The 19,525-nt window shown below is 31.1% G+C and overlaps 1 protein-coding gene across 2 annotated transcripts in view; it reads right to left on the reverse strand.

Moving 5' to 3' along the window:
* LOC139527394 (transcription elongation factor SPT6-like) overlaps positions 1 to 16,801 on the reverse strand; it is a 39,241-nt gene extending 22,440 nt beyond the window's left edge. For both annotated transcript variants that reach the window (XR_011665350.1, XM_071322807.1), the window contains exons 1-17: positions 16,713 to 16,801; positions 15,150 to 15,357; positions 13,935 to 14,116; positions 13,256 to 13,448; positions 11,766 to 11,850; positions 11,372 to 11,468; positions 10,569 to 10,652; positions 9,771 to 9,959; positions 9,088 to 9,180; positions 7,800 to 7,889; positions 7,144 to 7,283; positions 5,454 to 5,683; positions 4,675 to 4,804; positions 4,143 to 4,293; positions 3,706 to 3,801; positions 2,455 to 2,553; positions 1 to 144 (exon numbers count right to left, since the gene is read on the reverse strand). Coding sequence is in view for 1 of the 2 variants with exons in the window: in XM_071322807.1 (XP_071178908.1) it covers positions 1 to 144; positions 2,455 to 2,553; positions 3,706 to 3,801; positions 4,143 to 4,293; positions 4,675 to 4,804; positions 5,454 to 5,683; positions 7,144 to 7,283; positions 7,800 to 7,889; positions 9,088 to 9,180; positions 9,771 to 9,959; positions 10,569 to 10,652; positions 11,372 to 11,468; positions 11,766 to 11,850; positions 13,256 to 13,448; positions 13,935 to 14,116; positions 15,150 to 15,345 (2,199 nt within the window). In the remaining variant the exon portion in view is untranslated. The remainder of the gene's footprint in view (positions 145 to 2,454; positions 2,554 to 3,705; positions 3,802 to 4,142; positions 4,294 to 4,674; positions 4,805 to 5,453; positions 5,684 to 7,143; positions 7,284 to 7,799; positions 7,890 to 9,087; positions 9,181 to 9,770; positions 9,960 to 10,568; positions 10,653 to 11,371; positions 11,469 to 11,765; positions 11,851 to 13,255; positions 13,449 to 13,934; positions 14,117 to 15,149; positions 15,358 to 16,712) is intronic.
* Positions 16,802 to 19,525: the final 2,724 nt, after the last annotated feature.

The raw sequence follows: 19,525 nt of genomic DNA on the forward strand, positions 1-19,525 counted from the left end.
CTTTACAATGCCTTCTTTAGATTCTCCCAACATTTTAGCTCTCAGTTCTTTCTCCATTTGGGGATATAAGATCTTTGTTAAAGCTCTCTCAAGAGCCTCACTTCTCTGAGAGTTCCATTGCTGTACCAAGTGACTGAACTCATCCTGTAATACAAAAACTGGCATGTGATTTTGAACAGAATAAAACAATAACTTATCTAAGAAGTCACATTAAAAAAAAACATTTCACAAGTGACCACACAACACAGTATCAAATACATGAATTGGCATAGCCCATCAGTTAATTGAATTGAACATTTTTTTATATTCATAATCTTGGAATGTTTAATCTTTTGACACTGTCAGCGCAATTTTTCATAGATATAAAATAGAAAATTCAAGGAACTATTTTTTTTTAATTCCTAATTTACCTTCATGTAACATCAATGACAATGTATTGACATTAGCTACTGTCATGACTGTATGACATCAGTTAGTCTTCTCATTTGAATTGTTTTACAATTTTCATTTCAGAGCCTTTTATAGCTGACTATACAGTATGGGTTTTGCTCTTTGTTGAAGGAAGTACAGTAACCAAAAGTTGTTAAAATTTATGTCATTTGATCTCTGGTAGAGAGTTTTCTCATTGGCAATTACACGATCTTTCTTATTTTTATATCATTGGTTTGAAAATATTGGTTATTTTTTTTCCAAGGAAATCATTGCAACCTATGAAATAATGTGATTTCTTCTTTTGCAACACCGTTAGCTGTCCAAAATTAATGATTTCATTAGACATGTTAAAATTTGTAGATTCTTCAAAAATGCAAAAACAAATTGTAGATTCTTCAAAGTGGTGCTCTTTTCCCCGAAAAAGGTTGTGAATCTTTAATAATCAATTGTCAGTTATAAGTGAATTAATTCCAGTCCTAATTGGTAGAAAGAATATAAAATCTGCTATTTTCAATATACCCATTTTTATTTTGCTTACATCCTGTATATCTGGACAAATATGAAAGTAACAAGACTACCTTAAATTCATTTATTATTGCGATTTTGTCATTTTAGACTTAAAGTCATATGAAACGAGTGACTGGTGAAAAATAATGTTATTCCAATTCTTGAACCAATGCATACAAACATCATAAACTTAGTCTTCTGTGCACAATTTTATCATTTTTTTCGCATAAAATTCGTATTATCGTCAATTTTTTTTCAATCGTTCAGTGTTGTTGTGAAAATATTGCAGGTAATTAAAGTTCGTGTTTTGAAGCCGAAGTTTAACGATTGTCACCTGTTTGTCAACAATCAGCAAACAAGAATGTGTCCATAGTACACGGATGCCCCACTCGCACTATCATTTTCTATGTTTAGTGGACTGTGAAATTGGGGTCAAAACTATAATTTGGAATTATAATTAGAAAGATCATATCATAGGGAAGATGTGTACTAAGTTTCAAGTTGATGGAACTTTAACTTCATCAAAAACTACCTTGACCAAAAACTTTAACTTGAACTTCACACTATCATTTTCTATGTTCAGTGGACCATGAAATTGGGGTCAAAACTATAATTTGCCATTAAAATTAGAAATATCATATCATGGGGAACATGTGTACTAAGTTTCAAGTTGATTTGACTTCAACTTCTTCAAAAACTACCTTGACCAAAAACTTAAACCTGAAGCGAACGGACGGACGGACGCACAGACGAACGGAGGCACAGACCAGAAAACATAATGCCCCTCTACTTACGTAGGTGGAGCATAAATAGCATGGATATTGAGCACGTGTTTAACATGTACAATCAGATAAAAGTTTATTTTAAGGACATCCATGCGTATTGCGATCACCAGATTTTTACGAGATGGGTCACAATGAGGTTACTTTACATACGGAAAATATGTCGGGGAATTGCTTCCTGGAAGCAATTAAAATAAAGTAAACTTTTTCTAAATATGAACAAATTAAAGAATTTTCTTCAGAAAAAAGGATATGTACATAAGTTTTATAATGAAAACTATCCATTGAGTTATAAAAAAACATATGCATTTTTTTTTTAATTTGAGGTTTCTTATGATTTTAAATGCGATTTTAATTTTTACAGTTTTGAGAAAAATCCTGTTTAATTTTATTTCAAAATGCAAGTTTAATTTATTGTGTTTACAACTCTGTCTGTTTTCATTTTAACCTTTGTTAGTCATGTATGTTTTTTAAATTTTGGTTCATTTATATGTTTTGGAGTTTTGTGTGACTTCCATTTTCGCTGAACTATTACACAATTTTTTACAGGGACCAGCTGATGCCTGCCCCCAGGTGCTGGATTTTCTTCATGTGTTGAAGACCCATTGGTGACCTTGGTTTGTTTTTCTGCTCTTTGATCTGGATGTTTTCTCTTTGGCACATTTCCTGTTCTTATTCTTGATTTCATTACAAGAATTATCATATGTTTATCTCAATAAAAATCATATCTTACCCTGTAGTAAAGTTGTCTAATTTCTTCAAAGTATGTCTGTCGACCTTCAACTTGTTCATCTATGTACATCTCTATTGTTAATAAATTATCATCTTCTGCCTGATAAAGAATACAAAAACTAATTCGATATCAAAATTGTCTGCTTTAATAACCAAAAACATTTGTGCCATAATGAATAATTGAGTTATGTTTGGTCTAAGTCAGAAAAAAGCCTCAATGGTAAATATGAACTTCTGTTAGAAATCAACAGCTGATCATTACAACTATTTTCTTTCATGCAAACATTTAATTAATTAAATTAATGTAATTAATTACATTCAAACAAAGCAATTGAATAGAGACTGCTTATATAAGTCCTTCCGGGCGTATGACATTTGCGCCGATTTTGAAAATTTTCATTCTTTCATTTGCGCCGATTTCATTTTTTCATTTGCGCCGATTTTATATTTTTTCCTAATTGGATTTACAGGTAAGTTACAGGTAAGTTTATACTTTTATATTGGCTGAGCACAGAGTATAAAGACAAATCAAGTGACATTGCAATTGGTAAATGGCTATCCCAATGTTTCAGGTTACCATTCCTTTCCCTAAATGAAATCGATGACTGCTTCACGTTTGACATAGTCTGACGCTCCGCTCCTTCTAATGGCAAATGTCATACATTCTTAGACAACGTGCAAGTACACATTCCATAACGGTCAACTAATTCGCCAAATATAGAAGATGCGAAATCATAAGAAAGGAATATATTAGATGTGTTGCCTAAACATACTCGGCAAGAACAGATTTATGATTTGAATGTATTCCGATTTTATGGATTTGAATGCTGCACATATATTTTTAATTCGTCATTTAAGTATAAACAAAGTGCTTTTATCTTAGGTTTTTACTTCTTGATTTTAAGCAGGAGACAACAGTTTTATACATGTTATGATTGACAATTCATAACATATGTACAACTGGCTAACGGAAGAGGTCTTTAATGATAAATGAAAATAACATTACTGGGAGGGAGAGTTGTCTCATTGGCACTCTTACCACATCTTCTTATATCATTTCACCTGTAATTTACCTGTTATTTACCTGTAAAAAAAATTGGCGCAAATGAAATGCAGATCGGCGCAAATGCAAAACGCCGGTCCTTCCCTATACAAGTAGAATAGAATAATATATGGTGATTATGTAAAACATTAATTTATATATGTACATCATTTTGTCTCACAGCGAGTCACAAGTGACTGATTAATATACCTGTGTCAGCTTCAAGAACTGGTCATCTTTCAGATCTCTGATTGGTTTATTCTTTAAGTACTTCATGCTATATGTTGGTTTTTCTTCATCAATTTCCTGTTAAAAAAATATATAATTACGTGTACTAGCTATGGAAATATTTAATTTGACATTTACTAGTTTTTACTTATTTTCAGTTGATGATGGTTGGAAAAACAATTGAAAATTGGGTACAATAAAAATAATTCAAAATTTGGTACAAACATAAACCATTAAAAAATTTGGTACAATAAAAACAATAGAAAATTTGGTACAATAAAAACAAAGAAAATTTGGTATAATACAAACAATTGAAAATTTGGTACAATAAAAACAATTAAAAGTTTGGTACAATAACAAAACAATAGAAAATTTGGTATGATAAACTCATTTCAAAATTTTGTACAAAACAACTTTACCTTAATGCCTTTCCTTGTTGGTGTAACTTTAATCTTGGCTCGTTCAAAATATGTCTGTCTGACACTTTGTCTGACTAGTGGATCATGGGCAATCTGCATGGCAACCATATGTCTAGCACCTAACATCACATCTTCTTCTGTCGGAAACTGACTGAAAATATTGAAAAAAAATTATTAAACATTTGAAAAAACATCAAAATCAGCCTTTGTCAACTTTAAAATTGGGTGCTTTGTGTCCCATGCAACATTTGTGGTATGGCCTTTTCCAATTAAATATTTCTGTATATGCCGTTCAACAATATCATATTCTAATTTTCTCAAAGACTGAAAGAGTGTGATACTCAATGTTACACTTTTGATGAAAATAACAAAATTCCTTTTATTTTATCCTTTAAAAAGTTTATAAACAATTTCAATTACAATGGGCAGACAAATGATTTATTTCTTTTGAATATCCTAAATATCTCCTTGCTATTAAATTCATATCTTTACAAATGTATATCTTGACACTATCATGTAAAGTAATACATACTTGCTGATAAAATCCTTGGCTAATTCTAAAGGTTCTATCGGAAATTGTTCCACCTCGTTTCTCTGATAATTATCTCGGATGTTTTCTCCAAACTGTTCTGGAGTCAGACCAAACTTCATAGCTATCTCATCTAAAACAACAATGGAAAACTTCAAAATGCGTAATTAAGAATCTTTAAAATATGTCTATATATATATAATTGTATTGATTGATTGTCTGACTATAGTGTTTAGTTTGGTAGTCAGTTTATTTAGTTTGACATGTTTGAGGAAGGTGTAGTGCCCAGAGAGAACATCAAACCTTTGGCACGAAAAAATGTCAATCTTAGCTATATATAGTCAATCAAGATTGGAATCAACAACCTTTTAAACCTAATAATCATAAGTGTCCCTAATAAATAAACTTTTTAGCATTATAAGGTTATTCATATGTAACAAATAATTACAATCCAACAAGTGCTAGGAATAAACTTGTACACACAGTAAAATTTTACCCTTTAAAAGGCATCATTCTGACTTTTAGATACAAAATAGCAATAGAACCTTTTTGTTTTGTCACGTCTATGTAGAGTTTTTTGATATTGAATCAATGCACCATATTCATGATATTCTTTTTTTTAATTTACAACTTCTCAAATGAAAAGTTTGTCTAATTTTATGTACTTTCTTTAATATCTTGGGTCTCATATAATGCTTTCTACACATTTTAATTCTCATGTTTCTTCGCCATTTTGTTGCTGTCCCTCTTAAAAATTGCCAACAATTCATACTATTCCTGACCTAATTTATTTCTGGTACAGATGGTATAACCATTCTTCCTTGAAGCTTGTTTCATTGAATCATGAATATCATCATCTTTTTTTTCATGTTCTTCTCCTTCTTGACTTTCTGATGTTTCTTTGGCTTTTTTCTTCTCTGCATTCCTCATTTTAGGTAGATCTGTACCATAATATAACAGGAAGTGCTGGTATACATCTCTTAACTCTTCCAAAGTTTGAACCTGCCTTACTCTGAAATTCAAAATGAAATACCATTTAATGTAAAATGTTTAAGTTTAACAATAATTAGTCTTAGTCAATTTTTTCTTTCATGTTTAAAGATTTTACTTTATAAATAATAATTAGTAGTAATTATAAACTGGCGGATAAGTGCAGAATTTTTCTCTCTGTTATTTCTATTTTTATTATCACACTTAGTTGCAGCCAAATCCAATGGACAATTTTCAAAAGTAACATCTGAATACAATGCACTATTCTCAAAAAGTAATATCTGAATACAATGCACAATTCTCAAAAAGTAACATCTGAATACAATGCACTATTCTCAAAAAAGTAACATATGAATACAATGCACTATTCTCAAAAGTAACATCTGAATACAATGCACTATTCTCAAAAAGTAACATATGAATACAATGCACTATTCTCAAAAAATAACATATGAATACAATGCACTATTCTCAAAAAATAACATATGAATACAATGCACTATTCTCAAAAGTAACATCTGAATACAATGCACTATTCTCAAAAGTAACATCTGAATACAATGCACTATTCTCAAAATATAACATATGAATACAATGCACTATTCTCAAAAAATAACATATGAATACAATGCACTATTCTCAAAAAATAACATATGAATACAAGGCACAATTCCCAAAAGTAACATCTGAATACAAGCCACAATTTTCAAAAGTAACATCCGAATACAAACAGTCTTCACGATGAATTGTTAATTCTACAGGACAGGAGCTCAGTTTAATTTTTTTTTAGTTAGATTCTGTTGGCCTGTAGATGATTTTTATAGGCCCATGAGCAATTTTACAGGCCTGGGCTGCCAGTGCTTCTGTTCAGCATGAAGAACACATAGCACTATTCTCAAAAATAACATCTGAATACAATGCACTATTCTCAAAAGACATCCAAATGCAATGCACTATTCTCAAAAGACATCCAAATGCAATGCACTATTCTCAAAAGTAACATCTGAATACAAGGCACTATTCTCAAAAGTAACATCTGAATACAAGCCACAATTCTGGGTTAAAATAATTTATAAGAAAATTCTATTCTATAATATAATTGTTAATCACTGCTGTCTTCAAACATGTGTTGACTTATTTATTCATAAGCTGGAATCCTCTTCCATCAATAAGTCAACTTATTATTGAACACATAACAGGTAAACAAGTATTTGTTTGCTTTAGTAACAAAGAACATTTTTTTCCCTTCATTTTATAGCCAAGTATATGGTGTACTCTGTTTTCTTATTGTTGAAGGCTGTACAGTGACCTATTATTGTTTATATCCTCATCCTTTGAACTCAAGGGGATAGTTGTCTCATTCCTTGAAATACTACGAATGTTGAAAATGGGAGATGTGCCACTCCTTAAACTATGTTAATCTGTGCCACCCAAGAGTATCTTAAGTTCTGATTTAGTACAATACTGATCTGGGATAATTACCTATCAACATCTTCATCTGTCAGGGGCCTCACATTGGACGCTAATACTTGGTCAGGGTCAGAGTTCATATCAAACTGATAATTCTGCATTTTCTCAAACAACACAATAAGATTTTCTTTTCTCGATCTTAACTGGGTCCACTACAATATAAAAGAATTTCTGCTTAGTCCCTAGATTTTGTAACTGTTTATACCAAGGGTTAACTGGGAGATGAAAATTCAACTGTACCTCTTCTGTCTGGCAGCAATACCTTCACACGTGTGCAGAATGTATAGATGTTCAAATTTGCAGTTTGATTTGAGAAATCAAATGATAGCTTCTTCAAGTGGCATTTCAAATTCACTGCAACAGACCACCTAGTGACCCCTACTTATCTAGGGACCAGACTTATTACTATACTCTAATTTTAGAAATTATTATCTCCCTTTAATATTGCCATTGAGGAAGGACATACACGCAAGATTAATTATTGTGATTCTTAGACAGTCATATGTATTAGATTCAGAATGCTAGGTCTTATTATTGCGATACTCACTCAGTCACATTTTTCGCATAATAAAAACTCACAATAATTTTGAATTTACAGTATTTGTATATTTCAGACTGTATGGAACACACTTCTCAAGTGTCCTTTGGTAATACTGATCAATTCCTACCTTTTCATCCCAGTGCCAAACTTTCCATAAATCATTGATGTGTAAGTCTGGTTCAACATATTCTTTTCTGTAGAAGGCAATGAATGGAACCTACAATCAAAACAAAATATATTTTACTTGTTTAATAATTGTCTCTTAATAATTTTTCAGAATTAAAAATAGTTGAATTAACAACAAGAGGCTGTCACAACGACAGCAAACCAGATTTATTAATATTTATTTGTGTCCTGGCAATATCACAAGAACCATTACTGATGAATGGTGAAAGTGAAAATCGTCAATATCAAATTTGACCTCCATTTTGTCATCAGTATCAACATATTAAAATTTGAAAAGCTTAGATTGAAAGGTTCATGAGTAAATGCAACAACGTGAATGGAAACGCCATTTTACAATCTTTCAAGAACCATAACGCCTGAACGGTAAAAGTCAAAATCGTCATTATTGAACTTGACCTCTATTTTGTCATCAGTAACAACATATAAAAATTTCAAAAGCTTTGGTTGAATGGTTCATGAGAAAATGCACGGACACGACTGGAAACACCATTTTTCAATCTTTCAAGAACCATAACTCCTGAACGGTAAAAGTCAAAATCGTCATTATTTAACTTGACCTCTATTTTGTCATCAGTATCAACATATTAAAATTTGGGAAGCTTTGGTAAAACAGTTAATGCGTAAATGCACGGACACAACTGGAAACTCCATTTTTCAATCTTTCAAGAACCATAACTCCTGAACGGTAAAAGTCAAAATCGTCATTATTGAACTTGACCTCCATTTTGTCATCAGTAACAACATATTAAAATTTGGGAAGCTTTGGTAGAACAGTTCATGCGTAACTGCACGGACACGACTGGAAACTCCATTTTTCAATTTTTCAAGAACCATAACTCCTGAACGGTAAAAGTCAAAATCGCCATTATTGAACTTGACCTTCATTTAGTTGTCAGTAACAACATATTAAAATTTTAAAAGCTTTGGTTGAACGGTTCATGAGTTAATGCACGGACAACATTGTCATTTTGTCCAAATTGGTATATACCCTACTTCACCTCCTTTATTGATAGTTTTATTTCAATTTTAATCTTTAAGACTTAAACTTCTGGCATACAATACATCCATTACTTTGTAAATTGAACAATTGTTTTGCTTTTCCTTAGAAAAAAAAAGATTTGCATGCTTTCTATATTTTTGTTTATGTCCAATAACCAAATGCTAATGGACTAGTTTGTGTATATTATGACTCATGTTACCCACTACAGTTACTCTATTTCTTATTTTACCTCAAACTGTTGGTTTCTCATGAAGTTAATAGCTTCTCTGATTTTATTGACTGTACTGTGATTTCTACCATGGTTATCTTGTTCCATAAAGCCCTGAAAATAATAAAAAAATATAATTGGTTAATTTTGTTTGCATATTAAAAATGTAAATACATGCATCAGCTTTTCTTTATTTTATACAGAAAATCTAATATCTTACCATGCACATGATGCAGTAGTTTTCTAGTAAAATGTCAGAAAATTAGTTTATTTGTACAGACTTTTTTTTCTTCTTTAAAGAGTATAAATAAATCATACATTATATTTTCTCCTTCTTTATAGAAAGTATAAACAAATCATACATATTTTGTTATACTTCCCTTACATCCTTTTAAATCCATTTCAATCACCACATTTGCAATCCTATTTAACCAAAAGTGGTATGCACTTATAAAATCAAAATTATGTTAGATCCAGTATGGCATTCACAAAACATCATGCTTTATCCACCTGCTTTTTACAAACAGGAACCAGTATCCTACTGAGTTATCTTCCTTGGCAAAATTTTTCAGTCTAAGCCAATCAGCTGAAAATGGACTATTTCGATAGAACATAACTTGTCCTTTTAAATATGAATACCATACTTTCCTATACTCTTAACCATGTATATTGTAAGAAACTGTTTTTTATTCTAAGTTATGTACCTGTTGCGTGACTGTAGTTGTTACAAATGCCTGTTTATATATCCATTCCGCCTCCTCTTCAAGCTCCCCTTCCTCTGTTGGTTTGACTGGAATCTGTCGTAACTGAAATCGTTCAGGAATATCAGCACTTCTTATCTCCTGATCTTTGTCTGTGAAAAATCCTCTCTCCAACTCAGTGGGTTCATAAACCTGTAATAAAGATAAAATTATACAGTGGAATCATTTTTTTTACCTGGGATACCAATAATTGTGAATTTTTGTTTCTAATATTACAAAATGTTCTAGTGTTTAATGCTGTTCTGAGTATCCTATGTGCACGAAAGGCAGACAAAAAGTATCCATGATAATACCCTTCCCCCCAGCCACAACAGATTAATATATATGTAACTGATTTTACATCTTATCATGCTCATTTTTGAAACATGCAACTGTTATTATACAATGCCAAAGTTCTAAGTTCAGACACATGTAGTAAAACCAAAACCAAAATTTTAGGTATCTTCAAAGAATAAATCACTCAAAAGTAGGGGAACGACTGACAAACAAATTATTGTAGTATTCATTTCCTGTGAATTGGGGTACACTTTAAAGCATCAAGTAGACTTACAATCTTAAGAACTATCATGGAATAAAATAGAGGCCCTCAGGGTTGAAAATTAAGAATATCCAAGCTTTGAACACATCAGAATTTTAATCAATTTAATACTTTTTATCAATAATATTTGGGTTTTGTCAGGTGTTTGTTGGGATTTTGTGTAATGTATTGATACAATAAATCTCTCTTTTTCAATAACTTACATCATATATACCCATTTTTGATCTTTTCTTCCTTCTATCTTTCTTTCTTTTTCCTTCCATGTCTTCATCATCCTCATCAGCATACTGCAATAAAACAATAGAATGGTACAAATCTTATTACAGGAAATATTTATGTATATATAGTGATGTACAGTAAGTAATATAACAGTTTATACTAAGCTGATTTCTGCTTCTCCTGACCAGTTGATTTTTTTTTAGTGTGGTAAAGGGTTAATGTGCAACGTGCTTTGCCATTTTTATTTCACATGCAGCCGTGAAAAAGGTTCATTATTCACTGTTTGTCATGAAATCAGTAAAAAGAAGAATGTACAAGACATTTTTAATTGTTCATTCATAATGAAATGGCAATGTTATTTCGAGTTCTTCCGTGCAGATACCCCCCTTTACGTCCCTCTTGTTTTAATTTATCAATATGTGACAAGCCTTCTAATCCTTTAAATTTAAAAGTTTTACTCTCTAGAGAAAATTATCTTATCTAACTCAAATTCAATGCAGCAGTAGAAATCAAATTTGTTTCAAATTCCTTAAACCTTCCTTTGATCTTTCTATGTGATTAATATCTTTAACCTTGCCTAGGAAATTACATGTAGCTATAAATAGATAACATATGGCATTAACTTGAAAAGCTTTCTAGATGTCTCCTATCTATTGTCATTGATGAAAATTAGACAAGAATCTTTTATCTTGTTTTCTAAACCTATATGTATAATTGAAATATTGACAAAGGGAGATAATTGAGTTAACAAAAGTATATTTTCTGAAATTGTCTCTTTCTCTTATACCTCATCTTCAAAATCTTCCTCTTCTTCAGGTCCAAAGTCTTCGAATTCACCAGGGTCAAAGTCCACACCAAAAATCTCTTGGGCCTCTTGTAGAGCACTGTAGAAAAACAAATATGTTAATCACATTATTCTTTGAAATAGTTAAAAGAAACTTTAAATCCTTTTAAAGAATTTCTAATGTTTAAGCAGTTTGTAAATTATATAAATATATTTAAATTTTCTATTTCTGAAGTTTTCAATTTGACATAAAATTGAAACCACAACGTTTCATACTCATGGCAAGCATAATTCAGCAAATATGATTTATTCAATAAATACACAATTTTCCTTTGCATATCAATTCTAAGAAAAGGACTGACCTTTAACAAGAATCTAAATAACATTGATTACTTACGAATCTGAATGAATGATGTGTTTTTTCTTCTTTCGCTGTCCATGAATAGGTTCACCATCCTCATCAACAATAAAACCTGCCATTTCTAAATTGCAAGAATGCATCAGTGTATTCATATAGTAAATTTAATGTTGCTATTAAACATAGCGAAATAAATATGATACAAATATCAAAAAGTGAATTAGTAAATATAATATATATTGATAAAATATATCAGTTTCTCCATTGAAATTTTGTTGTTATACCAATTAATATTTTATGTAACAGCAGACAAGCTATACGAACCTGCAGTTATGATCTTCCTTGCCCTTTTGTTTAATTACAGGTAGTTGTCTCATTATCACTCATACCACATCTCCTTATTCATACATTGCATAGAAGCTTTTCTGTCTCATTGGCAATCCCACCACATCTCCTTATTCATATAATGTGTTGTAGCTTTGCTGCCTCATTAACGCAGTGTTTTCCATTCGGCATTTTAGCCGGGTGTGCCCACCACCTTCTTTTGAAAGCCGACCAACTTTCGATTTTAGGAGGTGGTCGGCTTTTTTTTCAAATTCCGGATTTTTTTTCGGTTCTGTACCGTTTAAATTTGAATACTAATCGCGCCTCGCTGATTTGTTTTCATTGACAAAGATGGCGTCCAATCGTCAAATTTCAATGTTTTTATTTATCAATCGGGGGGAAAAAGAAAGGCAAATGACGATGATGATAAAGAAAATACCAGACCAAATAAGTTAAATAAAATTGATAGTAATGTTGAAGTTGTGGAAATTGAACAAAAATCAACCAAACAACGGAAAAGACACGCAAGTGAAGACAAATATGAGCAAGACTTCAAATGGCTTATAGTCACAGAGGAAGGATACTACTGTTCTGAATGCCAAAAATACGGCACAAAAGCAAGAAACAGGACAAAAACCTGGATCGAAAGGCCTTGAATTCGCAGGAGGAGGGAAAGTCTCCTATATAGTATATCTGTTTGAGTAATTATTTTTCAATCAATTTATATTCAGCTCCTAGGTGTTCTGGATAAATTATTTTTATCTTTTAATTGTAGGATGTGAGAGAGGATTTAGTACCATGGCTAGAATAAAAACATTACTCAGGAACAGACTTAGCAACACTTATACTAATCTTTATTTGTGTGACCCCCACAGTAAATAAAAAAAAATGGTTGGACATTTAAAAAAAAACACCCGGTTGCAAGTGATTTTTTTAAAACATCCACCTTACCTTAGTGAAAAAAGGAAAACACTGTAACGTTTTTTTTTAAACACCTTCATTAAAATGCTGATTTATTGAATTGATTTTATCCTCTTAAATAGTCAAATTAAAATTTTGTTTTACTTCCAATTATCTTATATTTTGAGTGTGATTTTACTGTTCTTTTTATCTATACGAGAGCCACTGATAAGTTTTAAGTAGACGAAAAGTATGCCTGGTGTTACAAATTATTAGCCTGGGATCTTGGTTGTGTTTTTACATACCATCTTCTTCTTCCTCCGACTCCACCAAGTTTTGATAATCAGTCTCAGCAGGCTGTGATGGCTCCTCCCCTTCACCGACATCAGAATCAAACCCTAGTTGTTCAGCGACAGCTTCCCTGCCTTTGTCGCCTTCCTCTTCACCTCTGTCACTGTCTTCATCCTCTGATAAAACTCGGATACGTTTATGCTTTGGCTGAAATAAAATTTACATGTAATATATTACTTATAGTTCATATAGTTCCTATAGTTTTAAATATTACACATAGTATTCTTGGCCAAAAAAATCTGCATTTTCAATAATTTGGTGAAGTCTTTCTTGCAAAAAATACCTTAAAGAAGGGACCCTCCAAATTAATAATGAAATACATGTTATACAACATGACTGAAATACAGGTTAACATATGATTATAATGATCTAATAACATATCTTTCTTCTTTTTTTGTTTAAAGACCTTTAGGGATTATATCATGTATTATTGTGTAAAAAAAAGTTTTGAACCAGACTATCCTCATATAATCAATATTGGGTGACTTTCAGCTACCACATACAATTAATTCTAGAAAAGTCTTAAATCTTAAGTAAATATATGTAACTCTAGTCTGCCAGTCTAAAAATAAATATATGACATTTCTTTTGACTTTGATACCCAGATTTTCCTCTATAAGATAGTAATCCTACCTTTCTTTTGACTTTGATACCCAGATTTTCCTCTATAAGATCGTAATCTTCATCTTCTAGTCGATCATCTATATCTGAGTCCTCGTGTTTCCTCTTCCCTCCTTCATCTCCACTTTCTTCTTCAGCTTCTTCCTCTACATCGTCCTTAATAAAATCTTTCATTTCTTCTTGAATCTGAGCATCTAATAGATTGAACAGTGCATTTAATGCATACATGAGGCTATTAAAGTCATAAGAAACCTCAAATTAAAAAAAAATTATGCATATGTTTTTCATAACTAAATGGATAGTTTTCATTATCAATGAACTTATGTACATATACTTTTTTCTGAGGAAAATCCTTTAATTTGTCCACATTTAGAAGAAGTTTACTTATTTTTAATTGCTTCCAGGAAGCAATTCGCTGTCATATTTTCTGTATGCATAGTGACCTGTCAGAGGGTAACCCTCCTCGTAAAAATCAGGTGGTTGCAATAGGCATGAATCTGTCATTAAAATAAACAATTCACTGATTGTACATGTTAAACACGTGCTCAATACCCATGCTTTTTGTTATTTGTTTACTATAAGGTGACAATCGGTAAACTTCGACTTCAAAACACGGCATTTAATGAGCAGCCTTATTTGTTAAATCATAACAGACAGAGAGAAAAAATTGACGATTATACGTTATATTTGCGTAAAAAATGAGGAAATCGTGCACAGAGGACTAAGTTTATGATATATACATCATGTACATGCATTGGTAAAAGAATTGGATAAACATTTTTTTTCACCACTCACTCGTTTCATATGACTTTAAATAAAATGAAGAAGATAAAGAAATAAAGAAATAAAATAATAAAAAATACTGTGCATTCATTATTATTCACTAGAAACCAATTTTAATGGATTTCGTGGGTATGACAAACATGACAAATAAACAAGTTCAACAAATGACAAGTTTCCTATAGGCTCTTATGCAGACTTCTGCAAAACCATGAAATTAAATATTGAAAGTTTTCCTCAATCCATGAAAATTGATGCCAAAGAAAAGAAAAGAATCCTCAGTATCTCTTTACTTTCTGTAGTGCAATATTGTTTTGAGACTCATATCATGCATATAAAAGTGTATGCAATACTTTTTATTTTTTTGAATTCTTTGTGATTAGAACTGAAAGTATTAGCAGGAGAATGTAAACTTCCTTTTTTCCTTCTTTTCTTTAAATCTCTTACCATCCTCATCTTCGTCCTCTTCTTCATCAGAATCATCATCATCTATAATTCTTTGTTTTTTCTTCTTTTTCACCTTTTTCTTTTTCCTTCCCTCTACAGCATCTGAGTCGTCTTCCCCTGATTCTACAACTTTCTCTCCCTCCGATGACAAACTTGACTCTTCCTCTACCTCCGCCTCTTCCTCAAGGAAGTCCATATTCTATATTTTCTGTGAACACACAAAAATTTGGTAGTTGTTACAAATTTGTACACAAAACTGTCAGCAATCTAACAATGAAACTTCCATGACTTCTTTAAAACGGTCAATAATACCTCAACAGATGCATCCTGACACCTTAATTTCAGAAATTAAAGTGATGTTTTTAATTGTTACTAAAATTAGGCCAGGATAGGTTTTGAAAAAATGAAAACTAGTATTTTATTTACTTATTTCAGGTTACTGTATATTCTTCATTCAAAATCATGTAGGACAGGAAAAGGATATCTGAGGATTTTTTTTTCTTAAAAAAAACCCCACATTCATCATTTGAACTGTACTTACTTTCCAGAGTGAGACCGTTATTATCTGACTAACACTTGATATGACAGAATAACATTTGAAATTTAAATATTAGCACATTTTACTAATTAAGTGACTTTTAAACATTGATTATTGAATAATAGTATATTATAAGGTTTTTATAACTTAAAAATGATATATAAAAAGCAGGTAAGTTCATAAAGATCAATATAAATATAGTGATTACATTCAACATGGAGACAAAGGATAACGCATATATACCATTTGATAGGGTTGCCATGTTTCATATATATACACACTTATTGACAATATATTTATAACGATCTTTATGAAATTATCTGCTTGCTGTAAATCATTTTTAAGTTATCAAATACACTTATAATATATATATTATCATTTATCATGTTTATTAATCAATGTTTAAAAGTCACCAAAATGTGCTAATATTAAAATTTTAAGTGTTATTTGGATAATAATGTTACCCAAATTACCCTGCCTTTTTTTCAATGGTCTATTCTTCTTACATGAACATAATTATTATTAAATTTATATAACAGTACACATTCAAATTTCAAATATTTTCAGTACATGACATTTTTAAAAGAAAAAAAAACAGAAAAATTTACTTGATGACGCATGTAAAAACATTAAAATATATGACTAGGACATATTGCATTTTGTAGTTTTGTTGCATCAAAATGCCATATATATTTAGGATTTATATGTCATTACTTAAGTCTAAAAAAACATTTGTTCGATGTTTTTTTTGTATTAAATGAGCTTTGACTGACCAATTTTGCCACATGGCATGTCAGTCTATGATAAATACAGATTTATCAGTCGAATGTTCAATTTAAAACGTGTGTATGTTCTGGCATTTGATTTGGTATACTATTTTGTTTGCCCTGTTTTATATTTGTTTCGAAGATACTTTCAAGACGTTTTAGAAAGTTAAGCTGACTAAATCTTATTCTAAAACAATGTTATTTCGATATGTTTTAAGAGTTGTGTTTGGATTTTTAGTTAAAAGGGTTTAAATATACCTAAAAATGCGTTTCTTGAAAATCAAAAAGCTTCGACCGGAAGTAAAGAAATGTAACTGCGAAGTGATTAATTTCGTGATTTCGATTGGTCGTAATAAAAAACTGGAAGTGCGACTTAATACCAACTAATAAAATACATGTTTTTATACAACGCTGTACCAAATCAAAGAAGCTTTTTTTTAAGCCGGCATCTCACGACACAATAAATAAAAATTCTTTGAGCTTTTATAACCAACAAACACAATATACATCCATAATACTGATATTAAGGTGGCTCGGGACTATTCGACTGCGCATAATTTCACGCATGAATTACAAAAGTATTTGTCGTAAATTCGATATAATTTTTTTTAAATATTTTGATTGATTAGAAAGGTTAAATCATTGTAGTTATGTGACTAAAAGAATATTTTCGTTATTATCCGTATTTGTTAAAGGGTCAAAATGACATTTCTTCCATTTTCACCATTTTCCCGCCAAAATTTGGGTTTTAAGGCAAAATAATTTTTTTTCCTTATCGGTGACCTATGTTTTTTATTGGCTCATTCTTTGAAGCTATATTCCAGCTTTTCATATTACAGTTTTGGACAAATTGTCATAGAACGTTTTTTTGATATTCCGATAAAAATATGTCAACACCTGTATTTTCCCTATCATTTCATTGAAAATGGTCTCTTTTACATACCTGTTTAAAAGTAAAATTTTGAGCTTAAATGGTCCGTGACCCCCTATTTTTTTTCGACCAATTTGATTCATTTTCTTTAAAGAATGAAATAACCAAAAATATCCGGCACTTCTGATAGAAACTTCGAATAGGCCCGAGTTAGTATATTGACGTTTAAAATAAAAATGATTGAATTTGTAATAAAAATGATACTGATATTAAGTTAGTATATTCATTTGACGTTTAAAATAAAAATGATTGAATTTGTTCCTACCTCGCCAAGAGGTAGTATATATATATATTGATAAATGTTCAACAGTATGATAACGATGATAGGTCACCGCGCATTTCCTAAAGCTACAGGTTGTGACAAAATGACAATTTTTTTATTGGCTATACAGGAAAAGACACTGATCGTTATGTGATTAGAAGCTTAACTAAATGATCGAAAATAAACTGACCGTCAACGCCATGGCTAAAAAACAAAAAGACTGGCAAACAGAAAAATAATAGTACACAAGACACAACATAAAAAACTAAATACTAAGTAAAATAAGGGTCTTAATGGGGACACCTTCATGACGAATATCGGTAAACATTAGTGCCAAATGAACGACTTGAACGGTTATTTTAGGTGCATAACGATAAAATGTTCACTTTCTTTGTCTTTTAGACGATAGGAAAGACAGTTTTTGACGAATCACATTATTTTTGAGTCAAGTTATTTCCCCCCAAAAGATCATTAATTGGAGACCTCTGACGAATCTGGATTAGGAAATTTTAACCAAACAGTAGCCGAAAATTAACGTTTGACGTCTGACGTTAAAGGGCATTCCTACCCTTTTAAATACTACATGTATATCAATACTACTTGTATGCATGAACAACATGCTAAAAGATGCATTTCACATTTTAATTAAAGCAGCAACATAAACACATGAGCACAGCGAATTGAAATAAAACAAAAACCACACTGTCTTGTCTAAGCAATAAAGCACCAACAAAATATGAACACCACTACTATGTTTCAAGGCTGTAATATATCATATAAAATAAATACCATAAGCACCTTAATTGCAATGCTATGCGTTTATTAAGATGTTTCAGTTCTTAAGTGGTTTGGCACTCACTGAATCTGATTCTGAAGAGGTACGGTTACACGGCCAGTATATGATTATGAATATGTATTGGTTTTTCTTTATTTACTGTTCTAAATACCCCCCATCGCCTTGGTTCTTATGCGTCTTACTTTTAGAAATGGCATTTGTGATTTCAAAAGTAAATAATAACATATATTCTATTGAAATCCTCGTAAATGAAGCGTCAGTGCTCTTTCCTGTACTTTTTCAATTTTAGTATAGTGTTGCAGAAATACCAGAGCAATGAGCAATCAGGTCCAATGTTAAAATGGTTAATGCTAATTGCTAAACGGCTTGACAGTATTCGGGATTTGCCTTCGTTTGAATGGAATAGCCATAATCTGTTTAATTGTAATCATTGAGTGAAGGACAAAAACAACAATAACACAACAAAATAAAAAAAGCCCAACACAAACAAGTGCACCCCCCCCAAAAAAACCAATCCCAAAATAAATTGCATATAACATATGAAACAAGCAACACGAAAATCAACATTATTAAAGCAAAAACCATATACTAGCAACATCAAACACAGCACAAAAACCTGATGTTAATATGTAATTCTTTATATTCAATATATTCTATAATTCATATACTGGACAGGTCAACTGCATGCAAATCAGTATCATAAACAAGTTGTATATGAACAAAATTACCTCATACTAAAAAAATCAAGATCTTATTTCTGAAATGATTTATCAATATTATGAATATTATGAATCAACAAAAAAATGTATCACAATTTATCATATGTTTAGTAGTAAATACAGTAGTTTTGCATATTTGATAAATAGCCTGCTGTTTAATCCATACCGCGCAACTTTGATGCGCACCCTTTATCGCATACCCTTTATCACACCCCTACCCTTTATCGCATACCCTTTATCACACCCTCACTTTTTTTTTTTTTTTTTTTAACATAACGTCAGTTTTTTTTTGTTTTTTTTGCTTAAGAAAATTTTTCCTCAAAATAGGTAAATTTTATGAATGACGTCATTGTTCAAGGTATG

Source organism: Mytilus edulis, chromosome 6, assembly GCF_963676685.1.
Source record: "Mytilus edulis chromosome 6, xbMytEdul2.2, whole genome shotgun sequence".
Lineage (NCBI taxonomy): Eukaryota > Metazoa > Mollusca > Bivalvia > Mytilida > Mytilidae > Mytilus > Mytilus edulis.